Here is a 26,079-nt window from a genome sequence, read left to right on the forward strand (position 1 = left end):
AACTTATCGGCCCTAGGCGGGATAAAGGTATCGCGTAGGGTGATAGCGTTAATCTTAGTAGTAGAGTTAATAAGGCGTATATTACCGTCTTTCTTCTTTATAAGGAACTAGGGGTTACGGTAGGCCGCGTGGCTTTCCTTAATAACCCCCTTATCCTTCCTATCCTTAATTATCTTAACGATAATAGACTCTAGGGCTCTTAGGATAAGGATCCCTTTCGCCTACTATACCTTATACGGAACCACCTTAATCTTCTACGGCGGGGCGACTCTAGGGTTAAGCCTCCCGTATTCCTGCTAATCCTATACGAGGGCAGCTTCGCGGTTTAGGAGGGTCTTCGTTAAGAGCTCCTTTTTTATAGGCAGTAGATAGTCGGTAGAGTCTAAGATATCTTTAAGTCGCTTTTCCGTAAGTCTTAAGTAAGAGGTAATCTTAGAGAACTTTAGGGTAATTAGGCTAATAAAACGGTCGTTTTCCTATTCCTATATATCCTCGGGGATTTCCGCTAAGATCTTCTATTTCTAGAGGGGGTCGCCTTCGGGGACGGAACTATTAGATAGCGCGTTGTTAATAGGGTGAATCTTAAGGGCTTTCGGCTTATATATAGTATAGATAGCCTAATTAGGCCCGTGGTGTACCTCTTCGATTAGGTCCTAGTGCTTTTTCCTCTTCGCGGTCTATAGCTTTTTCACGGCTATTACGGCGGTGCTAGTAATACGCGCGTCTTTGGCCCTTAAAGCCGATAACGCTAACGACTAGTAAGACTTCTACGCTTCCGACTTAAAATTAGTATAAGTGATTTAGTATAAATTAGGCTAATTAGGGTAACTACGATAAGGACTTATAGAAAAATATAATGGCGGAGGAAGAAAACGGTGTTTATAGTATTATTAGGCTTCCTTATCGTATTTCTTATACCCTTAGCCCTAATTCCGTGGTATCGCCCTTAAGGCCACGTATACCCTTAGCAAAAGTGGCTTAATCTCCTTAAAGAACATAAAGGCTACTAGAGACGCTGCGTTGGCGTCCTTAATCGTGTATTAAATCTTATCGCCCTCCTTTAGAACGTCTAAAGGGTAATAGTTAGCCTTTTCCTTAACGGATAGCGAGGTAGCGGCCCTAGGCTAATAGGTAGGGTCGCTATCCTAAAGCTAATAGTAATTAGCCTAATTAGACCGATCCTTATTAATCTAACGCCTTTTATTAGCCTCGTAGTTCGGCTAGCTTTAGTTCCTCGGTATCTCCTTAATCTACTCGCGATAAGTGATAGGTATAAGAATACGGGCGTTACCGAGTATAAAGTCGGTATCGATCTAACTATCCCGGAAAGAAAAGGACGCTTTAGTCTCCTAGATCTATAGTATACTAAGCAGTATATTAGGCCCTAGACCGGGGAGAACTTAGAAGTTAAAAACGCTACTCTGCTCGCTAACCTATAAACGCTCCTTAAGGTATCTAGTACACGGTTACCCCTCCCGGTTATTAACGCCCTTAATTCGGATCTTAGTCTAGCTAATACGATATTCTAAACCAAAGCGCCTTACGGTATTTATAGAGATAGTGTTAAAGGTGGCCCCTATATCGATAATAGCCTTTATAAAAACGTTAGGGTTATACGTTACGGTACCCTTTCGAGTAAGCCTATACTTTAAGACTATATACCGGGTAATAACTAGGGGGTTATCGGTTTTAGGGACTACCTCTCTCTTAATAATAGTAAGGGCACTTAAGCTAATATCGTCGGGTCGGGAGAATAAGACGGTATATCCCTTAGACGAAGGTAGGGGAGGAGGTATACTAGGGGGACCATGTCTATTAAGGAAAAAGGCTTTATTAGCGGTTAGATAAACGATCTTATGCTACGGCTAACTAGTCTCGGCGGCGTATATCCTCTTATTATTTCGTAGCTTTATATCCGGGTCAGTAAGAAAGTGGTACTAGATAGGAACCTTAATATAAAGGTCCCTGATTTACCTATCCAGGTCTAATCGAGCTTACTCTAGGTCGTAAGGCTAATCTATAGAGTAGCTAGGCTTATATTTACTAATAGTCTTAGGTTGCTATTATTTATACTATATCGGCGCTTCGTCTATATCCACTTTTTTATTAACGGTTTTAGCTACGAGTAGAGTTAGGACCCGGTAACTAGGACCAGGGTTTAAATTCTATAGACGTTATTTAATAACCTGATTAGGGAAATAGATAACCTTAGGAGTAGGCTTAACGATCCTCCTACTCCTAGTCGTGTAAAGAGGCTAAGAGGGGGGCTATTCTTTCCGAGTATCCTTTAACGCGGTATAGATATCCGCCTATTAATAATCGGATATAATAGACACGAAATTAACGCTAGTACTTACTACGGGAGCCTTAGCCTTTGCTTCTTCCTCTTTTAGCTTAGTATAATATTCTAATATTACTCGTATAACGTCTTCTATCTTAATAGGGAGGCTTCCGGAGTTAGTGCTAACGTGGTAGGCTTTAGCTAGGTCTTTATACTTCCCTTAAAGGCGTGTGCTAAGCTAGTAGAGGATAGACCGCCGGTGCGGCTAGTCTTACTGCTTAAGGTATATATCCTAGGGGCAGGGCTACTACTCGTTATTCTGGTCTAAGGCGAGGTAGTCGGGATACCTAAACCTAACTAGGTACTGGGTCTTATCTAGCTATAGTACCGCGCACTGCTCGTGGCGGTAACGCTCCTATCTATAATAAAAGTAACGGAGGGGTAGTTTATTAATAGGGTAGTATTATAACGGGCCGCCGGAATAGGGGTAGGAATTCTTATTTCCGTACCGCGGTGGCCCTCGCCTATACTATATATCGTCCTTATATATACCGACGTTAGCCTAATTAGGGGTAATATAATAAGCTACTAGAGCGGTATCCTGCCTCTCCGAAGTGGACTGCTTTATAGCGGTATAGAACGGGGTTTTTAGGTAAGGGTCGGTAACGAGGATCGCGTTAACCTTATCGGCTCCTACTTAACATAAGAGGGCCACGACTTAGGGAACCGCGTTCCTAATAACGCCCGTACCGTTATAAACCATAGAGATAGCGCACTTCTCTAAAAGCTCCGTTAACTTATTTATATCGCTCCTTATCTATATGGCCGGCTTAGGCACTATAGTAGGCCTCCGTAAAATAGTCGGCGTATACGTTATCGGGTTAGCCTAATTAGGCCGATATATAATAGCTAGTATCGGTTTAGTAATTAGCGTAAGAGTAGGAATATCTATAATATTCGTTACTTCGTTAATAGGCCGCCCGTCGGCTACCTAGACGTTTTCTGCCTACTCTTTTAGTATATCCGATAGGTCGTAATACCTGCGTAGCCGGTTCTTTAGGTTAATAAACTTACACTTTATCCGATTTATAAGCTATATATTAATATCTCGGTATAGGATAGCAAGGAAGATATTATAAAGCTTATAGTCCTTAATAAAGGTGCCGCTAACTTTATTAGCTCTTAACTTCTATACTATAACGCTTATTAATAGCTATTTAACTTATTAGACTATCTTAACCTTTTTGTGTTTATATATAAGTTATAGTTAGCGTACTTTATCGGATAGGTTAAGCTGCTAGTCAGGGTCTAGGTAGGAGTATTTATTAATAAGTCGTTGCTTTAGGTTCTTCTATCGGCCGCCGGATACTTCGACTAGTCGGATTATCTTATTAACCGTAGGACGGATATTAGCCTCTATAAATAGGCTAATATAGGAGATTTTATTGGCCTCGCTAAGGCGGTTAAGCTTAGCGTAGTCTTAATAATCCCTAAGGAAGGTGGATAGGGCCGTCCTATTAAAGCGGGGGGCTCCCTTAGCAAAGGGGTTCAGGGGCGCGCGAGACATGATAATAGCTTTATCCCTCTTATCGTTGTATAGGCTAATATACTAGTAAATAGCCGCGAGCGTCTTTATAGTAAGGCTCGCCTTAAAGTTCTTTAGGACGTCGTTAGGGGGCGCGACCTTTATACTAGGAGCGTGGGCCTGCTAGGGAGCGCTTAGTCCGGGGGAAATAGGGGGAATAGGGGAAATAGGGGGAGCTAGCCCGCCGCTAGGGTTCGGGTTATCCTGACTAGGCGAAGGGGAAGCCGATACGGCTCCGTAGCCGGACGCCGGGACACCCTAACCGTAAGAGACGGTTATTAACGGGCTAATACCGGGGTCTACGTCCCTTTACCTAAGTAAGGCGGTTACGAGAGGAGGGTTAGCTATAGGAGCGGCGTTACCCTAATTAGGCGTAACCGTAATCGCTAGGGTTAGGATAGCCGTGTATATACTATTATTGTTAGGCTTAGAGTCGCTATAGACTATAACCGTAGGGGGAGGGTCGCGATAATCGGTCCACTATAAAACCGTTATATTATTAAAAGGGGGGGGTTAATCTATTATAGTAATAGGTTTAGGCAGATTAAGGGAATCAGGGTCTTTAAGAAAGAAAGGGTTAAGAAATAAAAAATAGTCGTGTATTAAGTCTATAAGTCTAAGGATAATTCCACTTAGCGATAAGGGGTAAGAGGAACCCTTTTCTTAGGGGCCCTAAAGGATATAATATAAGTACTCTCCGCTAAGGCTTAGGAAGGAACCTATTATAGTCAGATTAATAGAGATACCTATAAGGAATAGGATAAGGTATCGCTAGCCGTTATAGGAGATTAGTTTAAGTCGTATCCGGGATTTACTAGCAGGTTTACCTAACCGCCGGGTTTATAAGGGCGTGGTATCTCGGGGCTCCTCGATAAGTTCTTCTAACCGTCGGGGCCTTATATAACTAGATTTTCTTAAAATTCTCGGGGCTAAGGACTTACCGCTATTCGTATAGGCCTTTATTACCCTAATTATAGTAAGGTTAACCCTATGCCTTTATCGTTTCGTACTTAAAGGGTTATAGTAAAGGATTTTTTTATATCTAGGCTCTATAGCCCCTAATAGTTTATATCCGTAGCTTTTCCTATTCTAGTAAGGGAGCGCGCCCTCTATATCTATATCTATACTATATCCGGAATCTATCTTATAGTTAATCTATTCTTTATTCTATTCGTTATACCTTTTTCTTAACTATCTTTCGCTTTTTTTCTTACCTTTACCTTATTAGCGGTAAGGGCCTATCTCTCCGTCTATAGCTCTTATCTTATTTTTAGTAGGGAGGATCTGTCCCTGTTTCTTAGTTACTGGGTTTTTATTAAGGCTATGTGGGGGGCAGGTTTCCTAGGCTATTATCGTAATCTTAATACTAATTTTAAATATTAAAGCTTTATTTTAATCTCGGCCCCTTAGCCGTATACTTCCCTTCCTACTTCTATAATTAACGTGCAGCTTATTTAGGTAGGCCGGAACTCCCCTTAAGTGCTTTCGGTTACCCTGATTAGACGATCAGGACTTCCTAGGCACCGAATAGATCCGCCTCTAAGCACTAATTAAAGAAAGGCGAAGCCGTCACTATACAGAACGGCTTAGGCAGTATAATCTCGGATAAGTCTTCGATAACAGGAGTGCTTAAGACCACGAAGTGCATATAACTAAAATAATAGATATAACAAGGAGACCTTTAAAAGAGGTTCCTAGAGGTGCGTGCTGCTCTGATCAGGGCAACGTAGCTTAAACGAAGTGAATATAATAAATATAGTAAAAACTTAGGGTTAAAAGGATAATGATTATATAGGATAATAAGCATCCTCTGTGTCTAGGTAGCGTCGCCACGTATATATATAATATATAAGATAAATAAAAAAGCGCGCGTCTTATAACGTTACGTGACGTCCTAATAACATAGCACTAGGTCTCCGATCCACCCCTCTATAATAGCTTAGCGATACTAGTTATCTTCTTCTATTATAGCGTCCTATAGCTATTATAATTCGTTATTAGCTTCGAATACTTATAGGTATTCGCGAAGGAGGCGGATCTTTAAGGGAATTAAGGTCTTAGGGATTAACTATATATATCGCGCCTATTCCTATTTATCGGAGAAGTCCTTTAGTTCGTCTTATTCTTTTTACGAGAGAGCGTTAGCGGTATAGTTATCGGCACCCTTACGGTATTCTAGTATAAAGTCGAACTAGGCGAGCTCGCTGGCCTATCGGCTTTATCTCTTATTAAGTATCTTCTTTATTATAAAGTATTCTAAGGCCTTATAGTCGGATAGGATCGTAAAGCGACTATAACTTAGGAGCTTTACTCTTTAATACGTTACGTAACTTATAATCGCTAATATCTCCTTATCGTGGATAAGGTAATTATACTCGGCTCCTATAAGTCGCCTTAAGTAGTAGGCGACTATATAACGACGTCCTTATTCGTCTTCTTAAACTAATATACCTCCTAGTACGAATCCTAAGTAGTTAGTTTTTATAAAGGTCTTATTACTTAAGACCTATTATCGTAGGATCGGTTCCTCTTAGAACCTTTTTTTAACCTCTTTAAAGGCCGCTTATTTATTAGGACCCTAGGAGAATACTCGATCCTTTTTTATTAGTCTTATTAGGGCGGACGTGATATAAGCGAAATTCTCTATGAATATACGGTAATAGTTTATAAAGCCTAGGAAGCTTCGGACTCCCTTTACTAAGGTCGGGGCTTCTTACTCTCGGATCGCCTTTAGTTTATCAGGGTCGTATAAAACGCCCTAGCCGGCGGTAACTATAAACCCTAAGTACTTTATAGTCTTTACGCTAAACTCGTACTTTATTAGGTTAAGCGTTAATCCTACATCGTTTAGCGATTATAGTACCAGGTTAACCTTCTTCTTATAATCGTAGAGGGATCCGCTTAAGTAAATTAGGATATCGTTAATATATATAGTAATAAAGTTATTAAGGTAGCGTTATAACGTCTTATTAATATATCGTTAAAAGGATATAAGGCCGCTACTAAGTCTAAAGGGGTATACTAACTATTTAAATAAGCCGAATCGAGTTCAGAACGCTATCTTCGCTTCGTGGCTAGCGGCTATTCGGATCTTATAGAACGCAGTAACTATATTAAGCTTTATAAACCACTTAGCTCGCTCTAGGTTTCGGAGTATCTCCGTGATTAGTAGGAGAGGATAGCGGTCTCTCTAGGTAATCGTATTTAAGGTATAGTAGTTATAATAGAATCGTAACCCTCCTCCTGGCTTCTTTATAAATAGAACTAGAGCTTTAGCGGCGGAGCTGCTAGCTTATATAAACCCCTTATTAATAAGGTCGGTAAGGGCCTTCCGTAGGACTAAGAGTTCCTCTCTGGATATATTATAAAGAGGGCCCTAGGGTAATTCTGGCTCCTTACTATCGGGCCCTTATATAAGGTTTACTTCGTAGTTAACCCTAGGTCGATAAGGGGGAAGGCGGTTTGCTTATAAGTCGGAGAATAGGTCCGGAAATCGTCGTAGTATCTTTTCTAGGATATACTTCCGGGGGTTAACTAGGGACTTACCTTAGAGGGCCTTATCGATATCCTTAATACTAACGGCGTAAAACACGAGTTCCTTTTTACTAAACCGTTATCTCCTTTATAATCGCCGTATAATACCGGCGAATACCGACCCGGTTATTACTTAAGCTCCACGGATAGCTTTAATATTATCGGGTTTTTCTTCGCCTTAGAGTCGGATATCTATCCGGGCTACTCCGTAGTAAAGGCGATATCTCTTCGCGTAATAAGTAATATCGTTATATTCTATCTATAGTTTCCCTAGGAATATATTATAATCTAATCCTAGTATTATATAAGCGAATAGTTATTATATATATCTACCGATCTTAAGATCGTATACGGCGATACCGGAACTCTTTATAGACCCTATAGTATCGGAGAACCCTAAGAGGGGTCTTCTAGTCTTATCGATTAATAGGAGGCGGAGGGACTTTATAAAACGTTTACTGATAGCTATATAATAGTTATATCCAGTATTTATAAAAGCGGTAATTAACTTTTTATTAATCCGCGCTTATATAAAAGCTAAATAACTACTATATAACTATAATATAAACTCTTTCTAATCCCTTTATTCCTTTATAGTAGGCTTTAGTACCCGTTTTCGTACTAAAGCTATTCTTTTTCCGAGTCTTTATTATTATCTATAACTCCTATATAGATTATCTTATTATCCGAGGCTACTAAGACCTTCGCTACGCGGTTCTCTTTATAATCCTCGGCGTCTTTTTTCTTTAAGCGGTATCTTTTAGCGAGGTATCCTTTCTTTCTATAGTTATAGCACTCTCTTATCTCTTTCTTCTTAGTCTATACTCGATTAACTCCTCCTATCTTTATATCGCTATTATAATTATAAGCGTAACTATTATTATTATTATTACGTAGCGCTTAGCCGAACCATAGCCTTATAGCGAGGGCTTTAAGTCTTTAAGTAATACTTTATATTTTAGTTACCTAAGCGTAATAGTTATTCGGTAGTTTCGCGGTAATAAGGGCGGCATAGAGGCGACTACTAAAAGTTCCCTTTAAGAATATAATCTTTATAGTATTATCCTATTATCCTCCCCTAGCGATAATAAGCTATTATTTAAAACCGGGTATAAAGCTTCTAAACACTTAGTCTTTACGCTAGCATAACGTTCTTAGGGCGTTAGCCGCGCGGGGTTATTCGTTAATATCTTTATATATATAGTTAAGGTAATTAAGGAAGTCTTTAGGGTTATATTAACTATCGGTTCCGCCTACGGCCTAGAAGGAGGCGATAACGCGGCGGGGAGCTTTATCTAAGTAGGCGTTAATAAAATACCATTTCTCGCGAGCGTTCTAAAAAAGATATTAATCGAGTAGGAGCTTTTCGCGAATCTTAGACGACTAGTTTATATACTCGGAGCGTTTACCGTTAAACTTCCAGGGTAATAGAAGTGCTTTAATCCTAAGGTTCGGAATAGGTGTTATATCGGGTATAGGCGTAGTAACGGGCGGCTAAGGGCCCTATATAGTCTTTTCCGATAATATAATAAGATAAGGCGTGGTTATATATTATTAGTTTTATATCGCCTATAATAGCTAGTTAATAGCGTTCTGTTATTCTTAGATCTAGGTGGTTAAGGTCGCGACTTAAGTCTATAAAGGGTTAATAATCTCCCTCCTCTACTCCGTAGCCTCGGGCGACTCGCCCGCTAGGCGTGACGGAGCGCTAGGAGGTAGATTAAAGTAATAGTCTATCTCTATTAGCGTAGCGTATAGGTTTCGCTAAGCTTTAGATATATAAGCGGCTAGTCACGAGTTATTTATAGAGTAAGGCCGAATAATTAAATTATCTAAAGCTAAGGAGAAAAGAAAGAAAGGGGAAAACTCTATAAGTGCCTACGACCTAAATATAATATCGCGGCGACCTACTAGGAGCATACTATAATTAGTCGGAAGATCCGGTGCTTTACCGGATTATCTCCACGGGGTCAGCCCGTAACAGTAATATATAAAGTAGTGGAAGTACCTATATATCTCTCGGGTATCCTCCTAGCTAAATATAAGTCGGATTCCTAGTATATATATCCTAAGACGTTACAGGCGCCGGGCAGCTTAATTAACTCTGTTAATATAATTAACTCTATAGAAGAAGGATCTAATCTACTAGAAGATCGGGAAAACTCTGCTCTTGACCCTGCAGACCCTGCAGGTGACTTATACGTATAACGTATCTAATCTCGGTACGGAATAACCTATTCCGTCCCTATTTCGCGACTCTATGATATACCGGGACCTTATGCCCAGAGTCTAATTTCGTATCCGAAAATATACCTTAGCAACCTATCCTAAAAGGGTAAGGCCTATACCAGATACCAGACAGGGTTCTCCGGGATACGGTACTCACCTACTATCCAACCCCTGTTTAATTATATCAAGAGGTACTTACGTTACCTGCCTAAATAGAAAGCTTAAAAAACTTCTAGAAACATACCTATACTAACACACCCTTGCCTTATATAATACGATAAAAATATAAGACGTAACTACCTATAACGCGCCCCCTACTAGCTAGGTAGCTATAAGTTTAAAGTATATAACGTACGCTGCGTGGGAGGCAGTTCCTATAGAGATATTAGCGCTGCTACTTAAACGACTTTAGCTTCTTAAGGAGCTATAAGGTAGACTAACGGGATACCGAGTTACCCTGGTTTAGTATATCTAAATCCCTGTATTCTATATAGAGAAGAGGCAGGATATTCCGACTATACCATTTAGATCTTCCGACTATAGTTCTGATATAGACCCACTTTCTTCCTATTTCGGAATGACAGACATAGCTACGGTCGCAAACCACTCTGACGCCTTTTAATGCTTTGGATTAATTGAATCGCTTAGATTAATTAAGGCAGGAACTAAAATAATTTTAACTGCTTAAGAATAGCGATTCTATTTCGTATCTATTTACTACTAATTAAAGCCTCTTTATAGAATCCAGTTCCCCGTTATTTATCCTTATATATCCAGCCTACTCCTGCTACTGCTCCTATTATTATTATTATTATTATTATTATTATTGCGGCTGCTATACTTCGTAATTAACGAATAAGCGTTTAATTAAGGGTAAGGATATTCCGACTAGGGCAATTGGATATTCCGACTGGGGTCCTACTGATAACGCCTGACGCCAGCTGCAACAACTTCCTCTGGTGCCTAGATACTTACAGACACGTACACAATCAATTAAGCGTATCGTGGCTACGATTAATTGAGTGTATTATTGGTATCGTCGCTATGATCGATTGACTGTATCGTTGCTATGATCGATTGACTGTATCGTCGCTACGATTAATTAAGTGTATCGTCGCTACGATTAATTAATTAGTAAGTGTATCGTCGGTATCGTCGCTACGGTTATTCTACGCGGATATCTTATAGTATATGGAAGTGGAAGTATCTAAGTATAATCGGAATAAGCGGGCGGGTATCACCGGCTGTTAACATAGGACCCTAGTCGGAATATCCGATTGCCCTAGTCGGAATATCCTTACCCTTAATTAAAGGCGATCGTAGAAGAAATAGCTCCGCGACCTCCGCCAGCAATAACAACTTTACGACCTCTTTCTTCTATCACCTCTTCCAAGCCCTCTTCCACGCCCACGCCCACGCCCACGCCCACGCCCACGCCCACGCCCACGCCCACGCCCACGCCCACGCCCACGCCCACGCCCACGCCCACGCCCACGCCCACGCCCACGGATATCGCCTTATTATTATTATTCTCGTTCTCGTTGTTATTGTTGTTGTTATTATTGTTCTAAGACAAGGAAATAGGTAGTAGAAACGTAATCGCGTTATTGATTAAAGCAGATTAAGGTTGCGCGTATGGGTTAAATTGGCGATCGTAACTTTGTGTGTGTGTGTGTGTGTGTGTGTGTATGTGTGTACGTTATACGTTATAGGGTCTAGGACGTGAAAGTTAATTAGTCGGAGAAGTGGGTCCACCGGAACTATAGTCGGAATATCTAAGTGGTATAGTCGGAATATCCTGCCTTATAGAAAAACCCCTGCTCTTAATGTATCTACTTATATCCTACTCTGCTTATTATCGTGATACTATTAGTGTCTTTAGGCTCCGTAAGTACCTCTTAATATAATTAAACAGGGGTTAGATGGTATATACACCCTAACCCCTGTTTAATTATGTGTGGTGCCCTTATGGATCCAGATTAACCAATAGCATCGCGATAATAAGCAGATAGAGTATAAGTAGATACATTAATAGCAGGGCGTTGTCTATGTAAATGCAGGGTTTTAAATATACCAAAGCAGGGGGCTAAGTATTCTGCTAGTTCACTTTATAGCTCGTTAAGGAGGTGGCATTATAACTGATATCGTCCTTGTTCTCTTTTTGGGACTGCTCGGAGGCCGGATAGTTATTTGGCTGATGTGTTTGCTGTTCGAACCTGGGGCTGACTGGCGATTGGAATCGGATCCAGGATATTGATATAATATACGAATATATGATATATACGTTGTCCGTTATACTGTAGTTCCTGTTAGTGAAGGTACACTTCTTAAGCCTTTTTGAATTTCCTAAAAGGGTAAACCGCGAAGGTACCTTTAACATAATGAAACAGGGGTTATATAGTATATTAGAGTAGATAAATAGGATTACGTGACGTGACTAGAGTATTAGGATTACGTGATATATAATAGGGTTACGTAACTAGGGTATTAGGACTACGTATTATATAATAAAGTGACGTGATTAGGGTATTAGGATTATATTATATATAATAAGGTTACGTGACTAGGGTATTAGGATTATATAATATATAGTAAGATACCTAGTATAAGAATATTATATATTCTAAGGGCCTTAGGGTTAATAAATATATAAGTAGAAATAGTAGTGATTAAGTAGCTTAAGATATATAGTCTTAGTTATAGAGATCAAGGCTTATTAAGGGGTATAAGTATATAGTATTAACGGCCAAGATCTTACTTATACACACGGTCGTGTAACCTTCTAAAGATAGATTAAGTGGTGTGAGCGGCTAGTCACGAGTTGTTTATAGAGTGAGGCCGAATAATTAAATTATCTAAAGCTAAGGAGAAAAAAAGGAAAGGGGAAAACTCTATAGGTGTCTACGACCTAAATATAATATCGCGGCGACCTACTAGGAGTATACTATGATTAATCGGAAGATCCGGTGCTTTACCGGATTACCTCCACGGGGTTAGCCCGTAATATTACCCCCCTCCCCCCTCGGTAAGTCGTTAGCCTTCGGTATAGGTTCGTGGAGCGTTATTATTTAATCGAATAACGCCTTTTTATTAATTAAATAACGACCCCTAATAGCTTTTTAATCCTAAATAACCTCTCTATTCGTTAAAGAGCGCTTAAGATAGGCCTTTATAGTTATACGATTAATTAACGTGTTATATACGGCTATTATTATTATTTATAAACGGGTTATAGGATCGTTCCTTCTATATAAGGAACCGATATACGTACCTTCCCTAACTATATAACTCGTTTATTAATAATACTAACTTTACCGTTACCTCCGTTATCCTGTTTTTTCTTCTTTTCTTTAATAATATCCTTTACTATTAGTAGTATATTTTCTATCGCCTACTACCCTTTTGTATACCGTTTTATCGTTTTAACCCCTTATCTCTCTCTTTAAAAGATATTTAAGTTTTTAGGATTATCTCCGGCCCCTAAGGTATATTTCCTGTTTTTCCTATAAGCCTCGCGCGACGTTTACTAACTTATATATATAATATAGGGGGCTAATAATAATAATAATAATAATACCGGTAAGGAGGCACTTACTCCCGCCCCGGCTAATAAGGAGATTACTACTCCTGTCTTAGCTATAGACCGCCGCGCCTAGCTAGCCCGAGCCGCTAAGGCTAAGGGTAAGCGTTCCACGGGCAAAGCTTCTATAGTGGTTAAGAGCCCCGCGAAGCGCGCTTATAGAATAAAATATCCTCCTAAAGGGACCCGTTCGGTCTTCTACTACTCTTATATAAAGGCTATTACGAATAGCCAGGATAGGCGGCGCTACCGCGACTAATCGGGACCTAAAGCGAGGATACCTGATCCTAAGTGCTATAATTACTTAAAGGGCGGTTATAAGTGCGTTCCTCCTCCGCCTAGGATAACTAGTTTATCGGTAACACTCCTATAGGCGGCGAAGGTGGTTAATAACGACCCCTTTTATAGCCCTAAGGCGACGGAGGCGCTTATAGCGGCTTATTTAGCCTTCTAGAAGGCGTCTAGGGTTTCGAAAAAGACCTCTAGTACTTTATAGGAGGACGAGCCTATCTTAACGCCTATCGACTCGGGTACCGGTAAGCCTTACTTATCGGTATAAGCCACCGCCTCCCCCCCCCCCACGGGGACTCCTATATTATAGCAGGTAGACCTATACCTATCGCGGCGCCTCTTACCGTCGTTACGCCTATTCCTAGCGTGACGATTACCTTTATAGGGGTAAAAGGCCTACGACGGCTTAACCGGTTCTTATAGGTGGTTAAGAATATCGTAGGGGTTATTCGTGTTAAGGTAGAGGACGTTAAGTCCTTTAAAGGAAAGAAGAAGGATAGGTAGGCTAAGATCGCGGTGTTTATATTATCTCCTATTATCGCTAAAAGCGTTAATAGTCGCGAGGATACTTATAATAACGTTAATCTTAATACCTAAACCCGGTAGCTAGGGGCGGGGTTTATCCGCCCCGACTTAATTAATATAAACGGCTTTACCGTTATCCTAACCTTTACTTAATCCTTACTACCTTTCCTATAACTCTTTTTCTTTTTATACCGATCGCGTAGTCTATTATTAACTTTAGTCGGGCTATACTTCTTTTTATAGCGGTCTAGGGCGGTTAATTCTTATAGGGACTCCGTCGGTTCCTAAGATATCTAGGCGTATCCTTCCTACTTTACTAACGCCTCTTTCCTTACGCCTCTGCCTACCTTCCTATCCCTAGTATATAAGATTTCCTTTACTATCTATTTATCTTCTTCGAGGCCGTTATAAATAGGTCCGGGTTAAGGGTTATATAGGATTTAACTAGGAAGCGGGTCTTCGTTAGCACGTTATAGGAGGTCTATATAAAACCTCGGGTATATATTCGACGGCACGTTTAGTTCTATAATATACGGGTTAATAACCTTAGTAACCCTATACTTCTAGTATAGCTAGCTTAATTTACGTAACGGTCTTAGAGTAGAGTAGTTCGCGAGTAAGAGCTATATAAGGTCGCTTTTATAAAGGCGTTTAGCGGGGATACGACGCTTATTCGCTAACTCTTTTTATTATAGCTATATAGCCGCTATTAAGGCTTAGGCGAACTCTATAGCTTCTTAGAGATAGCGAAGCAGGTTATAGGCTATAAACTCCTAAGCGTTACTACTTAGTTCCTTATAGATCTGGATCGGGTCGATATAGTATCCGTGTTTAAGGAAGAACGGGCTTATCTTAGTAATAGAGCTCTTTTAGTTATTTAATACTAGTTAGGCGGCGGGTAATAACCTATCCTAATTATCTTAGGCGTAGTAGATAAAGGCTTAAAGGTACGCCTATACTTCTTAGTTTACTTATTCGGTGGCTTTATCGGTCTAGGGGTAATACGCTATACTTAATCGTTATTCGATTTTAGCTAGTTTATAGAAGTATCGCTAAAAGCGACTCGTCTAGTTAGAACCTTTATTATTTACGATTAAGCGAGGTATACCGTGGAACCGAAAGTGATAGTATAGGAACCGTTCGGTATAAGCTTCCGCCTTTATAGAGTCTATCGCTTTAAGGGTAATAGCCTTTATAAGTCGATCGGTTATAACCTATAAGTATCTATACTTTTTCTCCTTAGCGGGAGGTAGATCCGTTATAAAGTCTATTAATAGGTCGCTCCTTATTCGTTTAGGAATCAGGAGTGGTTTTAAGAGTCCTTATCGAGTATTCCGCCACGTATAGCTTTAGTTATAAACGTTATAGTTATATATAAACCTATATATATCTTAGTTTATTCCTGGCTAAAAAAAGCGTCTCGCTATAAAGGTAATTATATTATCTCGCCCCGGGTAACCTTTAATCGTAGAGTTATATATAGATTAGATTACTTATATTTATAATATACTCCTTTCTTAGGCTCCTAATACCTATAGGCGATCTCGGAATATTAGTAGTCCTTATACGGTAATCCCGTATTCGGTAGTCTAGGCTCGGAGACCTAATAAGGGGGAAAACTATTAATCGCCTTTAGATATAGCTTATATAGCTTAGCGATACTAGTTATCTTCTTCTGCTATAGCGTCCTATAGCCGTTATAATTTATTATTAGCTTTAAATACTTATAGGTGTTCGCGAAGGAGGCAGATCTTTAGGGGGATTAAGGTCTTAGGGATTAACTATATATATCGCGCCTATTCCCGTTTATCGGAGAAGTCCTTCGGTTCGTTTTATTCTCTTTATAAGAGAGTGTCGGCGGTATAGTTATCGGCACCCTTACGGTATTCTAGTATAAAATCAAACTAGGCGAGCTCGTAAGCCTATCGGCTTTATCTTTTATTAAGTATCTTCTTTATTATAAAGTATTCTAGGGCCTTATAGTCGGATAGGATTATAAAACGACTATAACTTAGGAGCTCTGCTCTTTAATACGTTATATAACTTATAATCGCTAGTATCTCCTTATTATAGATAGGGTAGTTATACTCGGCTCCTATAAGTCGCCTCGAGTAATAGGCGATTATATAATAATATCTTTATTCGTTTTCTTAAACTAATATACCTCCTAATACGAATCCCGAGTAGTCGGTTTCTATAAAGGTCTTATTACTTAAGACCTATTATCGCAGGATCGGTTCCTCCTAGAACCTCTTCTTAACCTCTTCGAAGGCCGCTTATTTATTAAGACCCCAGGAGAATACTCGATCCTTTTTTATTAGTCTTATTAGGGCGGACATAATATAAGCGAAGTTCTTTATAAATATACGGTAATAGTTTATAAAGCCTAGGAAGCTTCGGACTCCCTTTACCGAGGTCGGGGCTTCCTATTCTCGGATCGCCTTTAGTTTATTAGGGTCGCACGAAACGCCCTAGCCGGCGGTAACTATAAACCCTAAGTACTTTATAGTCTTTATACTAAACTCGCACTTTACTGGGTTAAGCGTTAATCCTACGTCGCTTAGCGATTATAGTACTAGGTTAACCTTCTTCTTATAGTTATAAAGGGATCCGTTTAAGTAAATCAGGATATCGTTAATATATACGGTAATAAAGTCGTTAAGGTAGCGCTATAACGTTTTATTAATATATCGTTAAAAGGACGCGGGGGCGCTACTAAGTCTAAAGGGGTATACTAACTATTTAAATAAGCCAAATTAAGTTCGGAATACTATCTTCGTTTCATGGCTAGCAGCTATTCGGATCTTATAGAACGTAATAACTATATCGAGCTTTATAAACTACTTAGCTTGCTTTAGGTTTTAGAGTATCTCCGTAATTAGTAGGAGAGGATAACGGTCTCTTTAGGTAATCGTATTTAGGGCCCGGTAGTCGTAATAGAATCGTAACCCTCCTCCTAGCTTTTTTATAAATAGAACTAAAGCTTTAGCGGCGGAGCTACTAGCTCGTATAAACCCCTTATCGATAAGGTCGGTAAGGGTTTTCCGTAGGACTAAAAGTTCCTTTCTAGATATATTATAAAGAGGGCCCTAGGGTAATTCTGGCTCTTTACCGTTAGGCCCTTATATAAGCTTCACTTCGTGGTTAACCCTAGGTCGATAAGGGGGAAGGCGGTTTACTTATAAATCGGAGAATAAATCCGGAAATCGTTATAGTATCTTTTCTAGGATATACTTCTAGGGGTCGACTAGGGACTTACCTCGGAGGGCCTTATTAATATCCTTAATACTAATAGCGTAGAGCGCGAGTTCCTTTTTACCGAACCGTTATCTCCTTCGTAATCGCCGTATAATACCGGCGAATACCGACCCGGTTATTACTTAAGCTCCGCGGATAGCTTTAATATTATTAGGTTTTTCTTCGCCTTAGAGTCGGATATCTATCCGGGCTACTCCGTGGTAAAGGCGACGTCTCTTCGCGTAATAAGTAATATCGTTATATTCTATTTATAGTTTCCTTAGGAATATATTATAATTTAATCCTGGTATTATATAGGCGAATAGTTATTATATATATCCACCGATCTTAAGATTATATACGGCGATACCGGAACTCTTCGTGGACCCTATAATATCGGAGAACCCTAAAAGGGGTCTTTTAGTCTTATCGATTAACGGGAGGCGGAGGGACTTTATAAGACGTTTACTTATAGCTATATAATAGTTATATCTAGTATCTATAAGAGCGGTAATTAACTTTTTATTAATCCGCGCTTATATAAGAGCTAAATAACTACTACGCGACTATAATATAAACTCTTTCTAATCCCTTTATTCCTTTATAGTAGGCTCTAATACCCGTTTTCGTACTAAAGCTATTCTTTTTCCGAGTCTTTATCGTTATCCGTGACTCCCGTATAGATTATCTTATTATCCGAGGCTACTAAGACCTTCGCTACGCGGTTCTCTTTATAATCCTCGGCGTCTTTTTTCTTTAAGCGGTATCTTCTAGTAAGGTATCCTTTTTTTCCGTAGTTATAGCACTCTCTTATCTTTTTCTTCTCGGTCTATACTTAATTGACTCCTCCTATCTTTATATCGCTATTATAATTATAAGCGTGACTATTATTATTACTATTATATAGCGCTTAGCCGAACCATGGCCTTATAGCGAGGGCTTTAAGTCTTTAAGCGATACTTTATATTTTAGTTACTTAAGTATAGTAGTTATTCGGTAGTTTCGCGGTAATAAGGGCGGCGCGGAGGCGATTACTAAAAGCTCCCTCTAGGAACATAATCTTTATAGTATTATCCTATTAACCTTTACCGGCGATAATAAGCTATTATTCGAAACCGGGTATAAAGCTTCTAAACGCTTAGTCTTTATACTAGCATAACGTTCTTAGGGCGTTAGCCGCGTAAGGTTATTTATTAACGTCTTTATATATATAGTTAAGGTAATTAAGGAAGTCTTCGGGGTCGTATTAACTATCGGTTCCGCCTATAGCCTAGAAGGAGGTAACGATACGGCGGGGAGTTTCGTCTAAGTAGGCGTTAATAAAATACCACTTCTCGTGAGCGCTTTAGAAAAGATATTAATCGAGTAGGAGCTTTTCGCGAATCTTAGACGACTAGCTTATATACTTAGAGCGTTTATTATTAAACTTTTAGGGTAGTAGAAATACTTTAGTCCTAAGGTTCGGAATAGGCGTTATATCGGGCGTAAGCGTAGTAACGGGCGGCTAAGGGCCCTATATAGTCTTTTCCGATAATATAGCGAGATAAGGTATAGTTATATATTATTAGTTTTATATCGCCTATAATAGCTAGTTAATAGCGTTCTATTATTCTTAGATCTAGGTAGTTAAGGTCACGACCTAAGTCTATAGAGGGTTAATAATCTCCCTCCTCCACTCCGTAGCCTTAGGCGACTCGCCTATTAGGCGTGACGGAGCGCTAGGAGGTGGATCGAAGTGATAGTCTATCTTTATTAGCGTAGCGTATAGGTTTCGCTAAGCTTTAGATATATAAGCGGCTAGTCATGAGTTATTTATAGAGTAAGGCCGAATAATTAAATTATCTAAAGCTAAGGAGAAAAGAAGGAAAGGGGAAAACTCTATAGGTGCCTACGACCTAAATATAATATCGCGGCGACCCACTAGGAACACGCTATAATTGGTCGGAAGATCCGGTGCTCTACCGGATTACCTCCACGGGGTTAGCCCGTAATAAATAGATAGTAAATACTAAATAGAGGGCGTATAAATACCGGTACTCGTCCTATTACCCTACCTTACTAGGAGATTATAGGTATTAGTTATCCTTAGATAGTAGTTTATTATTACTGGATTTATTTTAGTAAATATATAACTATCCGTAGATATAGGGCTATCCTTAGAAATAACACTATTCTAACTTTAACCTAGGAAGTATTATATAGGCTAGGCCGAAATAGGAATAGAATAGGTTTTTCTATCCCGAATTCTATATAAGTTATTATCTATAGAATTAAGGGCAGACCTGTTAGTAGATAAAATTTATTTTATAGAGTTAATTAAATTCATAAATTTCTTACTAATTTTATATACGCTATTTATACGATAAATAAAAGTTCTATATGCCTAAAGACCTTTTAAAACTATATAGGCCGAGCCGCCTATAGCTTGCTATAATTATACGCTAATGTCTAAACGATATTATCTATCCTGCTATACCAAGCAGTAATTCCACTAGTATAGTCATTCTATAACTATTACTAAGATAACCGCCTCGGACCCTATTTATACTAACCACTAAGACTAGGCGTTCTAGTCCTGTTAACCCTAAACTAACGCTTATAATCACGGGGTCTAGCACTTCCTAAAGCTAGATAATCCGGACTCTAGGCTCGAATACCTAACTAAACGAACTTATATCCCTTTCTAAACCTTATACAGCTTAAATAAACTGCCTAGCATATGACTAACTTATAATACAAGGGTCTTATATAATAAGGTATAATAGGGCATCGGTGTCTACTATATATTTAAAAGAAATACGAGCAATCGGCCCTAAGGTGCCGAAATGTTAGTAAAACGAAAGAGCGATCACGGATTCAGTGCTAGGGACTCGAAAGGTCTAGGAACTAATAACGTAAAGCGTATACAGAGGGCGGGGAAGGATAGGCCGGGGGACTAGCTATCCTAACTTACTAAAAAGAAATAATATACAGTAGCCTAGCTAAGCGGACTAGGATATATTGGATACGCACTAAGGGCATCGCGAGAATATATTAAATAAGATACCTAAATACTTTTCTAGTATATTAGCTAACATAGTAAATATCTAATAGGCGCTTAAGCTAGTCCAGGCTTGTCTATTTTAAATAATCACTATTTTCTTTTCTTTATTACGCGTATATAGCCCTAGAGCTATAGCGCGTCAGGCTATAGCGCCAGCCGCTATAGTCCCAAGAATCAGCTAAGTATAGTTCTATTATATAGTAGTAAAATCAGTGACTGATAAAGAAAATCCTCCGTATTAATCTATCTAATACCCTGCTTTTTATACTTAAAATCAGAACGACCTAAACCAGAAAAATGCAGACCGCGGAATCTATAGTAATTTGTCTCTTAAACCAGTCTACCGTAGCGATGCTAGTAGCTAAAAGAAAGGCCTGTAGGCCCTATAGTTCTTTTTTAATACTAAGTAAGAGGCAGTATATTCCGACTATATCACTTGGATATTCCGACTATAGTTCCGGTGGATCCACCTTTTAGACTAATTAACTTTTACGTCCTGGACCAGACACACACATACACACACACACACACACATATATATATATATATATATATATGCATACATATATAAAGTTACGATCGCTAATTCTACTCATTAAGCTATCATCACGCGCAACCTGAATCTGCTTTAATTAATAACGTGATTACGCTTCTACCACCTATTTTGCTTGCGTTAGAATAATAATAACTTTTGATAAATTAGGCTACGAGTAGTAGGCTGTACGCGCGGAAGAGAGGAATATCAAGCAAATAACTGTTGAATTCGTAGATCCGTAGGATTACTGCTTGTTACGCAAACGCGTAGTTATATGTAAAGAACTGACTTCTGGGATTTCTTCCTGGATCCGGGGCTGGCAAAAGACCCTGAAAGATTGGGTGGCGACTGTTACGTCAACAGCCTACGCGACGGTTATCACGCCACGTTATTTGCTTAAGTAATAACCAAGATATCGTATTTACGATACCTAGTATATTTATATTATTATTACTTATTATAAGTATAATATCAACAATAACAATAATAATCATAATAACACGTGTAATAATAAGGCCATAGCTATGGGCGTGGGCGTGGATGTGAAAGAGGTCGTGGAAGAGGTCGTGGAGCTGTTATTACTAGCGAAGGTCGCGGAGCAATTTCTTCTACGATCGGCTTTAATCGGATGCTTATCTGTTAAGTATAGCAGCAATAATAATAACAGGAGCGGCAGTAGGAGTAGGCTAGATATACAAATATAAGAATAAGTGACGGGGAACTAGGTTCTATAAAGAGGCCTTATTAAGTGGTAAATAGATACAAAATAAAATCGCTGTTCTTAATTAAGCAGTTAAAATCATTTTGTTTATTTATACTGCCTTTAATTAATCTAAGCGATTAAATTAATGCAAAACGTTAAAAGGCGTTAAAAGGCGTTAGAGTAGTTTATAACCATAGCTATGTCTGTTATTCCGAAATAGGAAGAAAGTGGGTCTATATCAGAACTATTATAAAGGGACAGACCCGTGTTCCGGGTTAGGATGTTGGATATCACGTGACCACGTACGCGGTCCCAGGGATCTGGTCTTGTATGCGGCTATTCTTCGGAATAGACCTACTATATCTAGCTAGCTTTTTCGTCTGATCTTTTACGATCGTCACCTATTACCTATTATAATCATAATTTGCATTATCCTTCCCTTTTTGGTTATCTAGACGATCCAGAAAAGCCGACCGTAGGCCCGCCTGCCTATCTATAGCTATTCGTTCCCCTGATCGGACCACTACCGACCCTTCTAGAGGCCCGGCGACCGTCTCCTCGGGACACTTTAGCTCTAGATACGGACCCGTGACGAGCCTAACCCTTCCTTTCGGCTAGCGAATTAGTTGGTTGTTTGTTTTAGCCCTAGCGGAGCCGTTCTGCACAGTGACGGCTTCGCCTTTCTTCACTATAGTCGGAATATCCAAATAGTATAGTCGGAATATCCTGCCTCCTAAATAATAGCGGCATATTTAGCAGTAGGCCTGCTAGAGCGTCTCGCAGGGCATCTCTTTCTGCCCTATAAATAGGGCACTATAAAGTCAGATATACTATATCTTCCACTAGCTAGCCCAGGTAAGCATAGCGTTCTATAAAGCAGTTTTAGGTCCGTTTTGAGTAGGGTCTTAGCAGAGCATTAAAGAAAAATTACAAATTACAAATTACATTACATTACATTACTTTACATTACATGTAATTTGTAATGTAATTTTGTAATGTTAGGGGAAACATTACACTTTTTCTATATATAGATTAAGAGGGTACTTTGGCATATATAGTATATATAATACTATCTATACTATCCTAGGACTATACTAAGTAATATAGACTATATCTTAGAGTATAAATACTTATATTTCTATATATATAGTAAGGTTATAGGGTTATAATAATATATATATTAATATATATCTTATTTAATATACTTTAAGCGGATATTATCAGCTTAATAAGAGTATAAGACTAATATATTTACTATAGTTTTACGCTTTACGGGGTTATCTTCTTAATACCTTTAAATATTAATATTCCACTATCTTTAAGTATTAAATCACTAGTGTTATAATTTCAAATTCTAGATATAAGTAGTTTACTAAACTCTAGCTTTCGTATAGTAGTTTTATAGCCTTTATAGAAAAGAACCAATTTAATGAAGTTTAATTAGGTATTATATAGTATATATATTAGAACTAACTTACTATAGTAATATACGCTATATGATATTATAATAAGCTACTATTAGAGTAACCCTACTTCGAAACTACTAAAATAGGCTTATATAAGCCTAGGCCTAAGGAAAAGCTAGTGGCTATAATTACAGTATGGTATATCAGAGTTAAGATAATATTTATAAGCTTAATATGCAACCGTAGATTAAAAACAGAACTATAATAGGTACTCAAGTGATTAGAAGTGTAGTGAATTAAGTCGATTAGTATTCGATAGTATCCAATAATTAGTATAGAATATAATAGCTAAGTAGGAAAAGAAGAAAGATAGAATTAGAGGGAGACGTAGCAGGTATGTACATATAAAAGAGATAAAAAGAAAGCTATATTAAAGCAGTAGCAGTAAGCTCCTATGTATTAGATAGTACACTTAGTAAAGTGTTCTTTATATTATATAGTAGGCGCTTTATTACGCACTACCCTCTTTATTAGGTTATAGATTATAACATTATATAATATACTTTCATCTCTTCTTACATCCTATATCTTTATATTATTCACTACATATACTAATAATTACGGCATAGCTACGTTATTAATATAATATAACTAACTTAGTATAAGAATATATATATATATATATATATATATATATATATATTCTTATGATTCTTCTATCTCTAGCTATATAATTATTATTAATACCAGGTATTACTATAATATACAGTATATATACAGAATAAATATAATTAAGTATAAATATAAATATATAAGGTAGTATATATACTAAGCCTAGTAATATAATTCCCTTAAATATTAAACAGCAAATACTTAATATCTTAAATATAAAAGCATTTACTAAGCTGTTATACTTCTAAGTATTATATACTCGCTATATAAAATATTATTACCACTTAGAAACTAATAGTCTAAGTATTCAACATACTATTTTCTAAACCTCGGTAGACTATATAGTAAGCGTCTTAATAGCTAGCTAGAAACAGAAACATATTATTAGTTATAAGGTATAGTTAATTACATAAGAGGACTTAGTTACTCTAACTAGGGTCGTACAAATAAGACTAGGTACTATATACTACTAGTTCCACTTATATATATATACTGATATATTTCGTTTTTATATTATATATATACCAATTATTAACTAATAATATAAGTAAAAGATTTAATTAATACTAGTAGCGATATACTTATATATATATATTAATAAATATTAGTATATTAAATACTTTAATATATATATATATATATATATATATATATATATATATATATATATATATATATAATATAATAAGGGTGATATAAACTTCATGAGTTAAATATATATCCATGGAAGAATATACATAAGAATATAATCTAAGCTCTAGCAGTGTTACCTTATTCAGAAGAGGTAAGTATACTAGGTAGAGAAGTACTATCTTATAGTAGAAAGTAATATATAGACTCAAGGAATAAGATATAGTTTCATATATTTTGGTCTTAGTAAGGTAAGATAGTATAAAAACTAATATATATATTCAAACTACTTTTTATTTAATCTTAATATATCGGGTTATTTTATATCCATAGGTATATTATTTCTTCTTATTTCTTGACTTCTAATAGCCTTAGCATATATAATATGTCAGGAATGGATGTATAATATTATAAAAGAATATTATACTACGTGAATATATATATTATAGAACTATTAGAATTATAGCTAAGTGGATATTATATAAGCCAGGGAAAAAGACATAGTAGTAAATAAACAACAGTAATAAGACTAATTCCAAAGCTACGCTATATAAATCATTTTTTTAAAACTATTAACTTATACTATAGGCTTTAAGGCTAATAGTTCTATTTCGGGCAAGTATAATATGATTTTATAAATAAGATAATACATATATATATATATATATATATATATATATATCTATATAAAGTAATAGCTATGTATAAAAGGAAGCTACGCTATAACAGTACTAGAATAAAGGCAACTATTATATTACTAGATATATATCTCTTTATATAAATAAGTATAATAAGATAATTACAGAGCTATCGGTATATAACTGGACTAATGGCCAGGTATATGTTACGGGTTGACCCCTCGAATATATAATTCCGGTATAAGACCGGAACCGCTAATTAGCGTGCAGGCCTAACACTTAGACCTCGCGCTGCCCTCACCGCAGATTCGTATAAACGTAGCAAATCCTGCGCTCCTCTATAGACCTTTTCCTTTCCTTTCCTTAATTCTAGCTAATATAATTATTCGGCCTTACTTAGTGCGATTAACCTATAACCAGCCGCTTATATAGCTAGAATTTAACGAACCCTATGCGCTGCGTTAGTGTAGACTTAGATACGAACGCGCCGTTAGGCGGCGGCGGTCCTATAAACCCCGCTAAGCTAGCTAAGTGGACGGATAGAAGGATCACCGAAGCTATTAATATAATACTCGGTCCCTTATAAAAACCGATAGCTTAATAATAAGAGCTACTTTAATAACTTACGAACGGTCTTATAAACGCCTAGGCCCCGTAGTAATCTACTCTTAACCTCGCGCCTCCCTTAGAGGGAGCCCCTACGAATATACCCGCGGAGTCGGTAGCGGGCCCTCCTACCCTAGCGACCTCTACTCCCCCTCCCTAAATCAAAGTCCTATAGGAACCGCGCTAGGAATTATATCCGCTATATACTAAGCCTTTATTATACCCCGCGAAGTTTAATAGGAGGCGAATAGAGTACGCCACCTAATTATAATAGATACGTGATAAGCTATTACTAAATAAAGACTTATTTAATAACTAAGCCGAAATATGGTACTATATTAACTTATACCTAGAGGGGAGTGCTTAGTAAGTAGTATTAGCCTTCTACGCTACTAGGGGGCCAGGAGGTACCCGCGACCTAGAGTTATTCCTCTTTTACCTGGACCGTATATATAAGGACTAGAATAAGCAGCCTTACGCGGCCTTCGCGCTATATTCCCTTAGATAGCGCGAGGAATAAACCTTTACGTAGTTCCTACCGAAATGTTTTAAAAAAAAAAACAGATCGCCTAAGTAGGTGGTAG

General features: G+C 37.9%; 1 protein-coding gene across 1 annotated transcript; it reads right to left on the reverse strand.

Moving 5' to 3' along the window:
• Window positions 1-1,770: 1,770 nt before the first annotated feature.
• ACRALDRAFT_210736 (uncharacterized protein) lies at window positions 1,771-22,554 on the reverse strand (the record flags this gene model as incomplete). The annotated part of the gene is made up of 4 exons (XM_071023333.1): window positions 1,771-1,797; window positions 11,014-11,196; window positions 21,130-21,169; window positions 22,514-22,554. The coding sequence occupies 4 exons, from the start codon at window positions 22,552-22,554 to the stop codon at window positions 1,771-1,773; spliced, it is 291 nt and encodes a 96-aa protein (XP_070875138.1).
• Window positions 22,555-26,079: the final 3,525 nt, after the last annotated feature.

Source organism: Sodiomyces alcalophilus (assembly GCF_042370955.1).
Source record: "Sodiomyces alcalophilus JCM 7366 unplaced genomic scaffold ACRALscaffold_4, whole genome shotgun sequence".
Taxonomy (NCBI): Eukaryota; Fungi; Ascomycota; class Sordariomycetes; order Glomerellales; family Plectosphaerellaceae; genus Sodiomyces; species Sodiomyces alcalophilus.